This window comes from Athene cunicularia (assembly GCF_003259725.1).
Source record: "Athene cunicularia isolate RWA chromosome 4 unlocalized genomic scaffold, athCun1 chr4_part1, whole genome shotgun sequence".
NCBI classification, from domain to species: domain Eukaryota; kingdom Metazoa; phylum Chordata; class Aves; order Strigiformes; family Strigidae; genus Athene; species Athene cunicularia.
In genome coordinates this window covers 19249969-19268377 of record NW_020799098.1, presented here as the reverse complement: position 1 = coordinate 19268377, position 18409 = coordinate 19249969, and the positions used below count along the sequence as shown (strand labels likewise).

The window sequence follows — 18409 nt, the reverse complement described above, 5'->3', positions numbered from 1 at the left end:
TTTTTTTTTTGTTCTAATATCCCACTTAATGCCTGTGGCATTTATCTTTATAAATAATTATAAATGTATGAATATATAAATTTATTTAATATAAATTATTGTAATTATTATTTTTATTTAACTTTCCTTTTCTTTACTTAGTTCACTTCTTCACTGATTTTTACATTACCTTCATTTCCTGATCTTTTTTTTTTTTTTAGGTCACCTTTTTTTCTTTTAAAAAAAGTGTTAGCCCTGGTACCAGGTTGTCCTCACTTCATACTCCAACAGACTGCCATTTCTCTGTGTTACCGGACATGAGCTGGTATGTTTGAAACTCTGAGTATGATCTGAAAAAAATTCATCTTTCCACCCACCTTCCCATGCTGAAAGGTAGCTGTGGAAAACGTTTCTGTCTTTTTCTAAAGGAAGACCAATGCTCACAAAACTGACTCTTGCTAAGTCTTGCAGGCAAGTAGGTATTAAGGGGGGGTATACTCAGGACTAATAGCCAGCTATGTGTGGAGCAGCCAACAATGGAATTTGCAGACCAAGAAATAGGGGATAATGGTAAATGTCTATGCTGAAATCCACAATTCAGCTACGTCTGGATTTTTCAGCAATAGTGAGTTATCTAATCATTCTCTTTTCCATGTGTCTACAGTAGAAAAAGCAATATGCAGAATGTTTGCAAAAAGGAAGAAAATCATTTATATGTTGTTTCATTAATGTCTTGCTTTCAAGTGCTGATGAGTCTAACATGGAGCTTGTCCCAGCACCATATGCAGTTGTAGTGGTTGCATTGGTGACTCCAGCCAGACCCTCCATCTGAAAGAAAAAAATCCTGCCCCTCCTCAGCTGGTCAAAGGGAAAATCTCTGTCCCTGGTTGCCAGCTACAAGCCAGAGAGCAAAGTGAGGACTAGCAAAGCCTTGGTTTCAATTTCCTTTAGTAGCAGTTGAACAAGTGGACTCAGTTAATGGTTGTGGTTGCCCTCCCTGCCAAGTCCACAAAGCTCTTCCTCTTCTCAGCAAATCACACCTCCGCCGTTTGGGAACTGGGTGTGAGTGGCCTTTCTCTGGGCTTGTGTTTGGCTGTGCAGCCAGCAACACCACTACAGCTTCACCGACTCATATCTCCCAGTTGCCAGTGATCCAACCTTATGGAGAATAAGAAAACCACGCTAACAAACAAGAAGGACAAGTTTCTTTGTGTACAAAGCATAGTCTGCGGAGGAAGACCAGTTGGGGAGCACCCATTGCAGATACCTATAAATGTATATATATATATGCGCGCACGTGTGTGTGTATGTATATATATCTCCAGCTGTGTTCTGCTGCACTTGCAGCACTGATAGTGGCATTCAATGCACCCTCAAACTAACATGTACAGAGTCTGGATAAGGCAGGTCTGATAAAGATGGGAGCTTTTCTGGTGATCAGAATGGTGTTCTCACGGTAGCAACCCTTTGAGGCCAGGTTTGGTGACTCAGGAATGTGGCAAATAACTGAGTTCCAGCCTAAATGTGCATCATCTCGCTGCAGCATGTTCTGTGCAGCCGTGTTTATTTGGACAGACCGGTGAACTGGCGCTGTGTGGCAATGCCAGGTGCTGGTGAGGGTGTCAGGAGGCCATTTGGCTCTGTTCTGCAGATTGAAATCATGTCCCCGGCAGCCTTGTAACAGAGTACAGCTGACCCTCTTCTGACATCCCTCACGCAGATACAGTGTTCTCTCATCTGCACCCTTTGCCTGCAGTCAGGGTTGTGGCTACTTCATGGATTTTGGCTATGCGTAAACTGCAGAACCAAGAGCACTTGTCATCTCCTGCATCCCCTTCTTGACTCTCTCAAAAAGAGACCTTGGCTCATAACATTTTTCCCCTTATTTCCTTGGAAAGCAAACAGGGATGTGTAGGAGGAGGGGAGACACTTTTATCTCATAAAACCTTTCATAAAGTCAGCATGCAGTTTTCTTCATCCAGGTACAGCTGTACCACACAATATCTTGATGGCCACCTGGCTGCAGTCACTTTGCAGGGCTGATGGTGTATTTAGGGATGCATCCTCAAGTACTCAGGGGTCAAGATGCTCAAATATCCGCTCTTTAAATGCTGACATGCAGTCAGGAGGAGCGGCATGCTCCTGGAATCGATACATGCCTGTCATTATTTCCCCAGTGCACGGGGCCGTGACTTGTGTGCATCCTGGTTGGAGGGAACTGAACTGCAGCAGCAAGAAGGAAAACAAGACAACAGTCTTGCCGTTTATGCAGACTTCAGATGTCTACCCATATATGGCTGCAGTTCATGTCATGGCTCTGTGGGTGCGGAGATGTCACTGGGTGTGCAGCCACAGAGCATCCATCTTCAGCCTAGGCAGCCCTGTCACTGCTCTGCTGCCCCGTGGTTTTAAAATGCAGGCTATTTGTGAGAGGAAGGTAGGACTTTAGCTTCCAAAGCCTGTCTTCAGATGCCTCTCCTACACAAGTCTCTTACCTCACATAACACACCCCAAGAGGATTAACCGACAGAGGACTAATGTTTTTTGCTTTGTTTATTTGTTCCTCTTCTGTTGGATATTTGTGTCACATGCTCTCCCTTGTGCTGCCCAGTACCTGCTGCATTTCTTGTGGTCCACCCAAGGAAAGGGGAAGAGGGAATGTGAGCAGATCCACCAAGACTTCTCTGTCTTTAAGTCTGAAGGGCTGACCCAGGAACCTGCTGAATTTGGAGACCATATGTTAAAGCACTGGTGGTGCTAATAATACTGATAATTAAAGTATTTTAAAATATTTTTTTTAAATTTTTTTGCCTAGATTTATTGAAGGAAACAAAATTGAAACAATTTCAAGAAATGCATTTCGTGGCCTTCGAGACCTGACTCACCTGTAAGTTATTTAATACTTGGTAGAATAATTTGTACTTGAACAAAACTCTTCTGGGGAACCACTGGTTTTCCTCCCTTCCCCATCGCGTGTCAGCTTTCTCCTGCCGTCAACAACATGCCTTCCGCAAATTAAAAACTGGCCTTAAAAAAATTCCTGCGGGCAGAACTGCAGGATGCTCGCCTGCCTGCGCACACTTGCAGCTCGTGCTGGGTGCATCCGTTACCTGCGGATGCTGCACCAGTACCACTGTCACACCACATACTCGTGATGGACATTCCTGTTTCTTTTCAGCATGCTCAGTGATTGCTTTGTGTGTTACATTTGCACCTGGGCAATAAAAAAGCTTTATTTATTTGACTTTTATGTGAGGTTCAAGCAATCTCCATTCTTGCATGAGAATAATTAATATGGGCCTGTTCTTTGTAAATATTAACAATGCCAGTGGCTGGGCAGTACCAGATAATTAACAACCTGTAAGTGAGCTCAGACTCAGTAAGAGTCAGCCTGACGAGATAGTGGTGATACTAAGCTCTAACCTTCTTTTCTAGTTCTTTGGCCAATAACCATCTCAAAGCTCTGCCAAGGGATGTCTTCAGTGATTTAGATTCTTTAATTGAACTGTAAGTAATCAAAATCTTTCTAATGACTGCCTGATTCTGTCACTCTGTTATTCTGAGTTTTATGTTCTGGATTTGTGTGGTGCTGTATCTCATACCTGCACAGAAAAGAAATGTGCATTTTGTTGTTCTAGCTTTTCTTACTTTACAGTTGTTTACTTGGTAGACCCCTCTAAAATAACTGCTGTTTCTCAAATCACTGTTGCTTCTCATAATGCTGTATGTAGCTTGCATTATTGTACTTCTTTCTGGTGTTTCATATAAATTGTTTTTTAGGGAAAGAGAGACTGAATTTTAAAACTACAATTTCTCTGAACATTTTTTCCTGTTGTTGTTGCATGTATTCCCTGAGATTATTTTAGTAAAAGGCATTAATTTAAAAAACCCTGCTTTTTGTCTTGGTTTTGTGCTGTTGTAGCACATTGCTGACTTACTGTCAATGTTTTCCTGTGTAACTGAGCTGCTAGTCGGCTTCCCCTGGTTTTGGCCTGGCTCTCTTGAACAGCAAAATATAATTGTAAGCCACAAAAATTGTCAAGGGATCGAAGAACAGGTACAGTGTTGAAATTGCACATACGTTATTACAGGGAGGTTAAATTGACTCCACATCAGCAGTGACTCTAAAAATACAAGCCTTACATCTGTATTTTAGTGTAACACTAAATGGTACCAGCAAGGCCACTCTCAACCAGAGGTACTGGAGTAGTTTAGTGAAGAAATGGGATTTATCTGTGTCAGCGGTAGATGGTGGGAAGGAGGCTTGCAGCAGACAACCAGACTGTCAGGATTTATTACGTTACAGTCCTAATCCTATGAAAACTTATAAACATGAGTGACTTTACACGTGAATCACAGTGCTCTATTACTGTGATTATATGTAAGCATATTTCCTAGAGTGAAACAGTTTTTCCAAGGACAGCACTCAGTGAAGGAGAATCCGTAGTAAGAGAGTCCAAATAAAACTTAAGAAACTTCCCTGTTCTCAGTTCAAAAACATTCAAGGCTACTCAGATATTTTTAAATTCAGCATGTCAAGGTGATAACCATTCTGTAGTATTCATATTGCTATCAACTTTTTCAAACATGTTTATTTCTGTGTGTTTTTTTAGAGATTTAAGGGGAAATAAATTTGAGTGTGACTGCAAAGCCAAGTGGTTGTTTTTGTGGTTAAAGATGACAAATTCCACTGTTTCTGATGTCCTGTGTATTGGTCCAGCAGAATATCAGGATAAGAAGTTAAATGATGTGACAAGTTTTGATTATGAATGCACCACTACAGGTATTCAGAATGTATATTTCTAAGCACACTACAAATGGTTAACTATCAGAAGTTTAGACTATACCCTTTCGCTTCTGTGAGCATGACCTGGGGGGGAGGAAAGGGTTAAATACAAAGCACTTCGGAGTACTAGAACAAGCATAAAATGGGAAAATTACATTTTGAAGCCAAAGTAAGTAAGTACCGAGTTTTTATTTGGATTAAGTGATAATGGGAGAAGAGCTCTGACTATTCATATACCAAAAGACTTGATTATGACTCACTTTGTGACTTAATTTTCATCACAGAATGCTTTCTATTATCTGGAATAAGGCCATATAGTTATAGCAGATGAGCTTCCCAAAATCTCTGTATTTGACAGAAAGCAATGAAAAGAAGTTCAAATAATGTGGCTATATCTGTTATCTTTATTCAATAGGCCACAATTTAATAGCATCAAATGTGACTGCAATACTGCCAGCAGTTCTTCATGGAACTCCATTAAGTTGGAGAGAAATGTCCAATCATATTCTGACTACTGTCTTGTTTAGGATCTTGATTTTTATTTTAGGTAATGTAAAGCATGCTGAAGGAAGTGAAGAGAAACTTGCATGTGGTTATGCTTATATTTTATGACTGAACAGCTGCAGTTACCGATCTTTAAATGTAGTCACATCATATAACTGAGAAAATCAGCTATGAGTATTGTTTTTCATCTTCCCTGTCTATGATGTCAGCACTCTGCCTTTTTTCTGTACAGTAATATCAGAGGCGTTCAAGTTTTCATCTGTCAAGTCAGTCATTATTAAAAGACAATAGAAAAGTTGATTATTAGTAATGTAATGTGAAGTTTCAGGACATGGTATGAAAGGTAATCCAAGGGCAATATGTAAATGAAAAGAGAATCAACTCAGAATTCAAAAGTATTTCAGAAGAACAGCAGAGGTAAAATGCGATAATCTGCTACATAAAAGGATGTCAAAACCAGGAAGGCAATGTAGCTTAAAATGGTACCAAAGTTATGTTCCTGTGTCTGCAAATCCATTGGCATGCAAAAGTACAAAGTAAAAGCAGGCTTCATTTCATCTCAATCTGGTTTAAGCAATTGCGCAGCATGAGAACAAGCCTTATCTACCTGGTCCTCAGACCTACACTGACCTACCTGCCCTCTGTCATCTCTTTGTATCTAGAAAGCTAACTATAAAGTTGCTACAGGCAATATTCACCCTTGTTAGTCCCTTTGTCCGTTCCAAGCATAAATCTGATTTCACATGCTGTAGATTTTGCTGGGGAGCTAAGGTGTTATGTGGTGCAAGGATTGCCCAGCTGAATATTTGCTCAAATGCCATCAGAGAAGTGCTCTCACAGCATGGTATATAGCTTTAATATACTCTTCAGATAGTAAAGGATGTTTTCAAACCAGTCATCCCCAGGCTGTTGTGAGGGAAGGCTGTGTGCCTAACCTCCCTGGCCTGGGGGTAGGCAGCAGCAGGCTTCCCAGAGCTCCAGTGCTAGTGAGGGTGGAGGGTGCAGAAGGCATGGAGTTCTGGCATCCTTACAGAGTGTCCGAGGGGGACAGACTGTATGCAGAAATGATGCATAAGAGACAAACCAGAGATAAGTAGAGTAGAAATGCAAATCTTCAGGAATGTGTCACCCTTGAGGCAGCATCTTTGTGCTCTGCACTGAACTGCCAGCTGCATTGCTTGAGCTGTAGCCCTCTGGTGGCCTTGGTGGTCTGTGGTGTTAGGTCACAGCTGCTTTTTCCTTCTCTACCATTGCCTCCCCCAGATCCAAAGGGAGCATATATGAATATGCCCATATTCATTCCTTGAGGATTGATTAGTCACAGGCTTAGGCTTGTACTGTATTCTGAAGTAAAGCAACATAACTTGTAGATATATTTTCCTTTCCTACTTGGTGATGGGCAGTGCTCTGCAAACCTCTTTCATTCATGTAAGTCTTTAGTATTGTATTTCTCTCCTTTGGCAGGCGTGATCAGACTTCCCATCATTTCTGGTCTCTGGTACTCATTGTCAAGCGCGACTGGATGTAGGGTGTGGTAACAAAGCAGTTTGCTTGATAAAACATGCATCTTGGCAGCTCCATCAGTTCATTGCATCCACTGAACTGCTACAATGGTAACAGGAGGAGAGATGGAAAGACTTGCTGCCAAATTTAAAAAAAAAAAAAAAAGTCAAACCCCAAAATGGTCCTATTGCTTCTTCACAGAGAAAGCAATTCAGTGTCGATGATCTGCACGTTTAACTCTTTTTGTGATAGAATCTCCCTTTTTCATTTCTCACAGCTATTTCACTTTCTTATCTTTCTCTCTCAACAGTGTGTGAGGGGGGTGTGCTGTGGCTGTAAACACAGCACGTGTTAACTTACTTCTAGGAGACTGGAAAATGTGCCTCGTGCTCCCACAGTTAACTGGAAACATGCTGTGTGCATGCTTGGGACCTGTTTTGCCCAAACCTGCAGGCAAGGATCATTTCACCAAGCTTTGAAAGCTTGGTTTCCCCTTTCTTTTACCTAGCTGGGACTATTCTGGATGTGGTCCTCTCTTTCCCCGCTGTCTGGAAGGTAGTTTACAATCAAGAGTTACCTGCTCCGTACTCGCTCCTGTGCTGGAGATCACCTGTGCTGCTGCCGTGGTGGGAGATGGGAAGGAATGGCTAATGCTCCCTGATAGCACCCCCAGGTCCTGGGTAGCCTCCCCTGGAGTAGACGTCTCCACCGCAGGAAAGAAGGGACATGAGGAAAGGGAGATCAAGTTGTAGGATGCAGTTTAGGAGCTGCTGCTCAAATAGATCATCACTCCCTTTCTCCTTAGTGTCCTCCAGCATTCCCCATGTGCTCCCCCTCTGCTCTGCCAGCATCGGCTGGGATCGGCTGTGTGCCGGGATCAACCAGAGCAGGGGCTGCCGCAAGGGAAATCAGCCCAACACCAGAAGTGTTGGGTCCCTCATCCATGATGGCTCATGCCAGTCCAAAAGGGAGCAAGAGTGCAAAGGGAGCAGAGTGGGCAGCTGGAGGTCAGGGGGACCACCCCAGCCAGCAGAAAGCGGCGTTACAACCATGTGTCTTGAGACAGGGAGAGTGAAACTGTCCATGGGGGTGAGAGGGAGAGAGCAACAGCCTGTGCAGCCAGTGGCACAGGGGGGAAGTGAGGCCATGTCCTCTTCCCTCTCCTGTGCTGGTTGATCCAGCTTTAAAAGAGAAAAGTGTTGGGAAACACACATCCCCTCAACCCTGCATTTACTGTATGAGCTCTTTCTAGCATTAAAGCAAGGCATGTGGACCTGGCTGTAAAATGAAATCGAGCCCCCAGGACCAAAATTTTTGGCAAGTCTGATGTGGCAGCATCTCTTTACTGTGTAATCCTGTTCCACATTAGAGTCTGGTATTTCCAGCTGGTGCTAAAAACAACGTTTACTGCTTTTACTGATTACAACTGATTTTGTTACCCATTTTTACTCATCCAGTAACATAAAGAGCCCAATGACAGGTAGAAGTAAAAATAGCTGTGTTAACATTGAATCATTTCTGAATGAGCAGTGGGTTTTAACTCACAGACTGGTTTGGTTTAACTCACAGATTCCCTCAAAATGCTTCACAACTCTTCAAAATATGTCTTTTTCAGCATTAGGTTTTTTATTTATTCTCAAGATTTTAAAAATATTTTGATTTTCTGTGACTGTATCTGCTATTGTTCCATCCTTAGCTACCTTTCGTGATTTATTGCTTATTTTTATTTTCTGCATAGTTCGGTGTCAGTTTTCTTCAGTCCTTTTATTTTCCCAGTGAGAATGAAGATAACTTTCTTGTTTTCCTACCAGTATTTATGAATCAAGCCCAAACTCTATTTATAATAGTCCCTCAAAGAATGGAGACTGTCATTTCTTTCACAACTGTCGAATCTGCTCTGTTTGCTTAATGGTAGTCATCTATCTTTATTCTCCAGAAGTGTAACTCCTCAAGGGCAAGACTTTCAAGTATGCAGAGACCGAGTTCTTAATTCAAAAACAATTATTTCATAATGCACCAAAATGAGGGACTTGAGTGAGGACTTAATTACCATTTCACCAAAACCCCTGGATGCTCAGTCCCTTCCACTGTAGGAGTGCATGGTGAAGGCATGTAGCAAGTGGAGCTTGAAACAGAGCAGTGTGTGGTTCTGTAGAGAAACACCATTGTAGCAGAAGATGCATTTCCTTTTCTATCTATCTATACCCATATATCACTTCAGTGCAGGCCTTCTGCCATGTTCTAGACCCAAGTGCTGGCTTTTCTTTGTCAGCTCTGCTATACTGGTTTCTATTCCTGATAATAATCATCTTGCCCAGCTGTAGGCCAAAGATCAAATTCAGACCCAGGTCTCCTCACTTTGTCCCACATTGGCTCTGTGCTGACTGCTGACTTAGCCCAGGGTGAATTTTAGAGTTAAATCTACAAAGGCACTTAGATTTCGAGAATAAATCTTGAATTTTGGAGTTACACTCCTAGTCTTCACACGTTGCTCCAACTCCTCATTCTCAGTGTCTAGAATAAGTTTTCCACTGGATAGTAATTTGTAGGTTGGTTGTATTTTATGCCTAAACTACTTTACAATGCTCCATAAAACGTTATGTTAACTGAGTATTTGATTACACCATTTTGTCTATGGTCTAGCCAAAATGGGGTTATCCCCAGGCAAACCTCAGATATCATTTCACTTTCTGCCTGGTTTAGCATAACACAAATTGCTAGTGATTAAATTTGCATGACTTAAGAAGTTATTGGACTTCAGCTGGAAGTTGCTGTCTCTCAGCTTGAAAGTGATTCTAGCAAGGCCATTTCACTTAACGGGAAAGCAACCTCCAGCTGTGGGGAAAGAGACTTCTCTCTCAATATCGTGATTTCATTGATACCAGCCAGCCTAGCTGGAAAATCTGATTTCTGCCACTATTCACCTATTTGATCTTCTTGGCAACTGTATTTCCAGAGGACAGTTTATGATACCTAAAATCAGGAGACACTTTCCCCTGTTGCTGCATGCCTAAGATGAGCACTGACACTTCCATGCTAGCATTATAAAAAATCTGGAGTATTTCACAAATTTTTCAGTGTAAATCGTTATAATCAGTGACCACTTACTACGTGTTTCCAGCAATGATGTATCCTAACTGCTGTAAATGTATGTTTCTAGATTTTGTTATTCACCAGATTTTGCCCTACCAGTCAGTTTCAGTGGATACATTCAACTCAAAGAATGATGTGTTCGTAGCCATTGCACAGCCCAGCATGGAGAACTGCATGGTGCTGGAGTGGGATCACATTGAAATGAATTTCAGGAGTTATGACAATATCACAGGTATATGAACACTGGGATTCCAGTCATTGATGAACTGTTGGTGTTTCACAAGGATGAGATTCGTAAATGGAACCAGTTGATAGTTTTTGTCCCGAATCTGTGTTGAATTTGGCAGATCAAAGTGTGTAATGTTTGGACATGAGTGACTTCATGGAGTAGAGCATCTTATTAATACGTGCACATTTAACCTCGCTGTAGCACACAGACTAGGCTTTTTTTGTCTGATCTTGTGAATTGTTTTGAAGGCACAAACACTTGCTGTGAATGTCATGCCGTGGCCCAGCTTAGCACTCACTGCCTGGATTATACTGCAAGTTAAAACTGAAGGAGTTCTCACTCTTGCCAAAGTGCTTGCAAAACAGAATATAAAAATGCCTTACTGAATGTAAAAGGAAATAGGTCTGAAAGATGCTTCCAGGGTAGGCTAGCCAGGAAAGCGTGTTTCACAGCTGAAGATGACATAGAAATAATTAAACTATGGTTGTCACCTAAAGAGAAGTGCTGTAAAGCTTTTATGTTTACTTTCCATTTACAAACATGCTGAATTAGTATCCTGGCCAGATTACTCATCAAACAAAAAGCCCTTGTGGATGCCAGGTGATTTTCTAATGCAAACAACTGTTCTGTCCCTAACTGGCACTCATGGTGCTCAGTCACAACATGACAGCAAGGACAGAGTCTTTAGAGCTGTTATATGCTGCTCAATTTCCCAGCTACTTCAAGCTACTGGTTCTGAAGACTCAGAAGGTACATTTATCCATGGAGCATCCTTCTCTCCTGTTCCTTCTTATGTGTGATAGATTATTTTTTACCTTGCGTTTTGGGAAACAAAGAGTATGCAGGGTCTTCATCTGGTGTTGAAGTCTACAAAGGCAGCAAGCACCTACCTCCATAACGAAGATGCTACCCCTCCATCAGGAAATTTTGGAAATGAAAAATTTTGCTTTTCAGGTTTCATTGATGGTAGATTAGGGGGCAATATATACCAGTGGATGTAAATTGAGAAGCCGATGGCCCAAAGAGAGCCAACAGTGCTCTAGAAAAGCTCTAGAAATGAAGTTGAGACTGGGTCATTTCCAAAGACAGCTGTCTTCTGGAGGTATTTCACCTTCCTGTGATTAGGAAACACTTGTGTCCTAACTCCACACCCAGCATACGTGCCCAGACTCATTTCTTGAACAAGCATCCCGTGTTCCTGGAAGGCCTGAGCTTGAGCTCCGGACTCTGAAATGTAGGTGAGGAAGAGTCTTTTGCACATAAAGAACCTCTTGTGGAGCTTAAAGAGTGTTTTGCAGATCTCAGGAGCCAGCTATGTGCTCCATGGGGAATTTCATTATTAACTGTATGCTTGGTATTCAGATATCTGATCTAGCCCTTTACAACATGGGCTTACAGACCTGAGCTAGTTGTCAAGATTGCCTTTACAGTCAACATGCAGAGAATAGGTGTTGCTGTCCCCTGCAAAAGGAGACATATGGAGGCCAGGTGAAATATCTTCTAGAGTGTTTTTTGACTAAGTTAGACCAGAAAGAGCCTGGATGATCTGCTCAAGCATTCATGTCTATGCTGCAGATACCTTACAGCACTTGTGATGAATCCCACCCCTTCTACACTGGGAGGGTGTTAGATCATCCCAGGCTGGCTGTGAAACAGCTATGGGTAGGAGACCAGCAGAAGTGTCAGGGTGAGTCTCCTGCAGTGACTGTGACCAAGCATGCATAGGGGTATCTGTGTATTTACAGTTCTACTTAAACTGTGCACTTCAGAGAGGAATTCCTCTCTTCTTCCAACAAAACCTTTTGTAAATAGTCTTTATTGTTACTTTTTTGATGTGGTTCTTGTATAGCAACTTGACATTGTCAAAACAGACCATAACCTGATCTAATCTAATCTGGAAACTGCAATATTCCTAAATATTTCTAGTTTAACATAACCTCCGGAATACTTAACAGAAACAACTGAGTTAGATTTATCTTTTTCATCCTACTGTCAGATGATATATCCACAAGATGCATCAATATTTCTATTTACAGTAGCAAAAAGCTGACTCTGGCTCTCTTGGAGCAAGAAAAATAGACTATATTTTATTTTTCTAGTTAAGCTGGAAAGATAGACATTCCAAGAATAAGAGAATTTCAGATTCCTGCTGAGTCATGAGATAACAAGTCTTGTTATTTTGGAATAATAAAATTTGGCTTAAAGAATTGTTTGGGATATTAAGGGCCATGTGTTTGAACAAACAGAAAGAAAAAGTATTCTGGATAAAAAGGAGCGACCATTTTGGGTGCATCATACCTGCACACCTTGAGGGTGTGACATTTCCAGCATTTTAAGTCATCTTTCCAGTTACTGGAGAGAAGAAAAGCATGAGAAGCAGCTCTGACAGCATGTAGCAGAAGACAGAATTATGCAGATTTAAAAAGGGGGAGGGGTGATTTGGTAATCTTTCTGTGGTTTATAGGGTGCTTTGTACTGTGCTAATATATATGCTTTTTTTTTCCTTTGGGCAATAGGTCAGTCCATAGTGGGATGTAAAGCCATTCTTGTTGGTGACCAAGTCTTTGTGGTGGTGGCACAGCTCTTTGGTGGCTCACACATTTACAAGTATGACGAAAGCTGGACAAAGTTTGTCAAATTCCAGGATATTGAAGTATCTCGCATTTCCAAGCCAAATGATATAGAGCTTTTTGAGATAGACAGCGAAATGTTTTTTGTCATAGCAGATAGCTCTAAAGCAGGTTTGTCAACAGTGTACAAGTGGAATAACAAAGGATTTTACTCATACCAGTCCCTTCACGAGTGGTTCAGGGACACTGATGCTGAGTTTCTTGATATAGATGGGAAATCACATTTAATCCTCTCTAGCCGTTCCCAGGTTCCCATTATACTCCAGTGGAACAAAGTTTCCAAAAAGTTTGTCCCACACAGTGAAATCCCCAACATGGAAGATGTCTTGGCTGTGAAGAGTTTCAGGATGCAAGATAACCTGTACATCACACTCACGAGATTCATTGGTGACTCCAGAGTTATGAAATGGAATAGCAAACAGTTTGTGGAGATACAGGCTCTTCCATCCAGAGGAGCCATGACGCTGCAACCTTTCTCCTTCAAGAACAATTACTACCTAGCCTTGGGAAGTGACTATACCTTCTCCCAGATTTACCAGTGGGATGGTGAAAAGAAGATCTTCAGATTATTTAAAGAAATCTATGTGCAGGCACCACGGTCTTTCACAGCTGTGTCAACAGATCGAAGAGATTTTTTCTTTGCCTCTAGTTTTAAAGGGAACACTCAAATATTTGAACATATCATCATTGACTTGAGTTTATGAAAAGCTGCTGGAGTGAAATTCATGTCAAATGACATTTATACACAAACAAAGCAAAAAGAGACCTTTCCAAAAACAGGGTGCACCTATGGAGTATGGTGACATTTTCCGAACTTTTCAAACTTGCATATTAATCAGGGATTGCATTTACTTGGTTACTGCATGACATGTCTGTTTTATCCTTTTTCAAAGACACTTTGCAATCTGCAGTCATTCAGCGGAGAGTGTAGTGCGTTAAGATTGTTGTTGACATCTAAGAGAATTATCTAAATTTTAACCAGAAAACTACCTTGAATTGAATGTCTCGTGAAGAAAGTGAAGACATACAAAGCATAGAAGTTATCTTGACTCTTCAACTAACATGTTAGTAATGATTTTGAGACTAGAACCAGTTCTTTATGGTTGCTGATGGATTGTAAAAACAAACAGTAATGTTCCAGAATACACTTTATTTTTGTTTCTTGAGGTCTGTCTGCAAAACCTGTGGTTTATAGTAAGTCCAATGTATCATTTTATTTCATTGTAGATGAAAGGGAAAGTCAAAATCTATTGCCATTTTTCTGACATGACTTACTATTTCAGCAAGAAATTGTGTGTAACAAGTACCCCAGCCCACAGTATCTGGGTAGCCAGGAAGAGTACATCACTTCTGGACTGTGAGATCTTGGCAAGTTAACATAGACAGAAAATAATGGAGGTCTGCATGGTGCCATGAATGAATCAACTACAAATTCCATCCCCTTTCTGTTTTAATAGGTATTTCAGAAATCCAACCCATTTTGCCCTATTTCATACTTTTCCTGATGATCCCTGTAGATTCTGGGGTGTTTTAACAAGTAAATCTGTTGTGATCTCTCATTCTAGAGGCACAGCTTAAGCTTAGCCTGAAACACACACCCACATTCACATACTGTGTGCTGTAGCTTGTCTGTACACAATGAGATGATTTATTTACAGCTCTCCCCCCAGCACAGCTCACAATCAATAAATTCAGGCTTGGGTCATCACAGGCTGTACTTGGGGAATCCTCTTTCTGGCTGAGGTCTGAATAGGACTGGTATCACCAAGTCTCTTGAAACCAAGGCAGCCAGAGCTGTTTCAGGCTAGAGCTAACCCTGCCTCCAAAGGTTTCCTCTTGGTGGCTCCAGGCTTTTGCCAGGTTGTGAGTTCATTGAAAGCTAAACAGGAGGATGTGAACATTCTGTACCACATAGTGGTGTTTTGGGTGGCTAAAGACTAAGGTGTTTAGGGGCACCTAAATAGGGCAGTCCTGGCACTCAAGAGCCTCTGTCAGGATAACAGTAAGGGACTGTTTCTCTGGAAGGGCTCTCCACCATCCTTACACAACCAAATTATGTATCAGAGCCCTTGTTTGTTCACTTACACAATATGTTTCTGTAAGTTTTCATGCCACTTACCATACTATGTTTTATCTTTTCTTCCTGCAGCACCGCTGCCTTGGATAATAGAACAGCTTTTCATAAAGCATGCAGAGCAAAGGAAACTTGTCTTTTATTCCTTCATACTCAGGGCTGTCTAACGATCTCTGTGCTGAGTGAGCTTCACATATTGCCCTGGACATGAGAAACATGGCCTAGTACTACAAATAGAGATGTTCTCATAGACTTTCTGACATCCAAGATGTGAACAGTGCTGCAGAAGAGGATTATGCACAAGGACTCCCATGAGGAGTCATAACCTACCAGTGACCTGGCATATCACAGCCTTCCCTGACTTTTATATATATATATATATATATATATATATAATAAAATTATTATTGGCCTCTCAGAGACATAACTCACTCTGTTTTAAAATTATGTGTTAGTTTTTTTTCCTGAAGAGGTGCTTATTCTGGTTTTATTTTTAATTACAATGGCAACTTAGCCCATCCAGCCATCCAAAGTATTGAGCGCTGCCCTCTGCATCGCAATGCGAAGCAGTCCCAGTGGTTCAGTCAGACCAGTAGATGCAAACCAACCCTCTGTAGTAGGTTTTAGCAATACCTCTCCTAGGATTAAGCTAACAAATCTGACAAAACAAAGAGAGGATTCATATGTCTGCCAGTGAATGCAATTTCTTACCGTGTTCCCAGTTTACTTTTTAAAGCAGGTATGGCTGTCAAGTAGTTTCTTTAACCTCTGTTGTGAGAAGGCATTTTTTATTGCTTTTCTGCTGAGCATGGATGTTTAAAATGAGTTAGATACTCTGATGAGAAGGGACATTTCTCAGTGCACCAGGACTTTCTTTTAGGGTTCACTGTGAGTACCTTTCACTCAGCAAGAGGCATCAGTCAGAACTAAAAGCTAGTTTAGATAAATTGGCTCTTGGCATTTTTTACTTGAAGGGAAGCAAGAGGATGGTGGAAAAGGACTTGTGTATTGAATACCAGGAGATTGTACTGTTTTGAGAGCCAATGGGATTTTGAGACTTGGCTATCAAGTTGAATTAAATTAAAATGGTCTCTGCAGAGACAGGCTTAATAAAGAGGATAAAGTGATCCACAGGAGTCTAGCTCATTCACATGGGACCAGAAGAAAATGAGGGAAATGAATTATGCGGGCAGGCTGCTGCTTCTGCTGAGTAGCTGTGTTGGTTGGTCAGAAAGCCCAGCTCAGCATCCCTCCCGGCTTCAGGAGGACCCTGGAGTCAGATGCCAGCCTGCCTGTTCTGCTGATTTAGTGCACAGGAGGTCAAAGCAGCTAAGAGGGAGGGCAAAAAGCACCAGGTGATGAAGAAAAGGTTATGGTACATTTCACAGGATTAAACAAAGGCAGGGTCTCAAAAAGAGCTGTGTTCTGTTCTTCCTGCTCCCAAGGAAAAGCTGCAGGATGCAGCTATACAACAGAAATCACTAAGCATCAAAAATACTTTCTGCCTTTCCAAATGCAATGGTGGTTTTGTCTCCATGGCCTATATTCTCTAATAGCAATTGTTTTGAATAGTAAATAAGCTATGCATATCCATAATTTATTGCCACTGTTAGACCGTCAGGACAGTGAGAAAGGATAACAGAACATGCCACCTGGTAATTTGTAATGTATTCTAAAATACATACAACTATGTAAAGAACAGTAGTTTGTATAAGCATAGATTTAATACAATGTGCTAGCTGCAGTGGGAGCATTTTAAGCCTGTATATACATTGAGCTTTTTTTAGTAAAGAGAAGCTGATGCAATCTATACTGGACACATGTATGTACTCTTTCAATATATGAATAAAATGTAGTTAATGAGACTAATTGTGGTGCATCATGCATGTTAAAATGTTGACGCTGCAAAGATCCACACTGCCAGAGGGATGGAAAAGGTGGGCAAATGGGGCTTTGTCAATTTATGATCGGTTTGGGCTTTTGAAAACGTGGAAGAAGCCGTGCTCAGCTTAGTTAAATTCAGTTTCTGTGCCTGAGGTATCTCGGACCTCCAAGGTTTGCTGTTCCCTGGCTTTCCCCTTCACTCTTTCCTTACACCCCATCTAGTGTTAGCAGGTGTGTAATGCAGCTATTACTACGACCTTTTAGTTCATATTAAACTCAGTTGTTCCCTTCCTTTCTTTCTTTCTTACCACAAAACCAAGAGATATTAATTTTCAAAACAATGTTCAAAAGATACTTAAGATACTCAGGTGGGTTTCTTACATGTAGAGTTGATAGGAACCAAGCCTTAAAATCAGTCCCTAGACTTTCAGGTCTTTGCTGTGAGGTCTGTTAAGATTTGTTAAATTTTACTGAATCATTGGCATTGACTCTGAAATTGCCAAAATAAATATAGATCTATCAACAGTGAATACATTTTATTTAAACCAATACTTGATCACTATCCACTGATCCTGACAGTCACTAACTCAGGGAGTAATTCTTTTTGTTTCCTCTTCTTTCTTCAGAAACAGTGCAATTCTCTGTAACTAATTATAGTCTTGTGCAATCAAAGACATGTCTAACATACCATAATGGGATGCGATTGCTCTGGGATCATTGCTTTCCTTTTGGGTATTCTACCTTTTTATGAGTCAGCAGCCCTTGTGGTGTGGTTCACTGAAACTTCATCATAGCTCAAACATCAGCTTCAAATCAGCACCATTTCCCCACCTGCCCTCCCCCGGTTGCTTTGCCCTTGCTAGGTGAACATTTTTTTTCCACCCGTTCCACCTTCTTGAAATCTTCCTCAGAAAATTTCTGTTCCTCCTTGAAAGTCACAAGAGAAAAGCGTTCCCAAAGAGCAATGTGATGGTCACTCCTCTGCAAATGTCAAGTGGAAGACAGAGCAGGATCTTTTTGAAAGGTCAAGCTGAAGGCTGATGTGTAAGAAACAGCTTGTAAGAATCGCACTCACCACCTCTAAGTCCCATTCATTCCTGGCCTACAGACCTGAGCTACTACCACTATTTTCTATTGGCAACAATGCCCACAGCAAGAAATTACTAAGACTTTTTTTTCACACCCCAACCCAGGAGAAATGGAGCTGAGTTGCTAACACTGTTCTTTTCCCTAGTATCTGGAAACCCCTTAACTTCTCTTGCATTCCGCATATAGTCCATCCTCCTTTTTGAGAAACTGCAGGCTAGATGATCTAATGGGCTTCAGAACTGACCTTCAGAATCTGACAAAACCAGCTGGCCACATGGTGTTAGATCCTCCACAAAATAAGAGGCTGATACTCTGAAAGCATTTCAAATGATAGTTACAAAAACTTAATCCACCCCCTCATCCCTATAAACCATTGCCATTCTTGCCACAGAGCTGTGTGATGATTTGCACAGGTGTTTCACAAAATCTTGAATGGGAGGAAAGATGCTGGAAGATGAGGTTCATGTTATGAAGCACTAGGCAAATTCTGTTATCTTGAGGTCTGAGTTGATTGTTTGGTGCCATCCACATACATGGTGGGTAGCTGCATATGTTGCAAGCTGGACATGATTCCTTACAGAGCCATGCACAGCAAAATCAAAGTCAAATTGAACGTAATATCATGGCTCTGGGTGAAG

General features: G+C 41.3%; 1 protein-coding gene across 1 annotated transcript; it reads left to right on the top strand.

Annotated features, from left to right (window-relative positions):
• Positions 1-427: 427 nt before the first annotated feature.
• LGI2 (leucine rich repeat LGI family member 2) lies at positions 428-16658 on the top strand. Its single transcript, XM_026847106.1, is given in 7 exon segments — positions 428-2076; positions 2079-2265; positions 2792-2866; positions 3415-3486; positions 4593-4762; positions 9933-10097; positions 12611-16658. Coding segments are annotated over 7 exon segments (1542 nt in total). The 5' UTR covers positions 428-2021; the 3' UTR covers positions 13429-16658.
• Positions 16659-18409: the final 1751 nt, after the last annotated feature.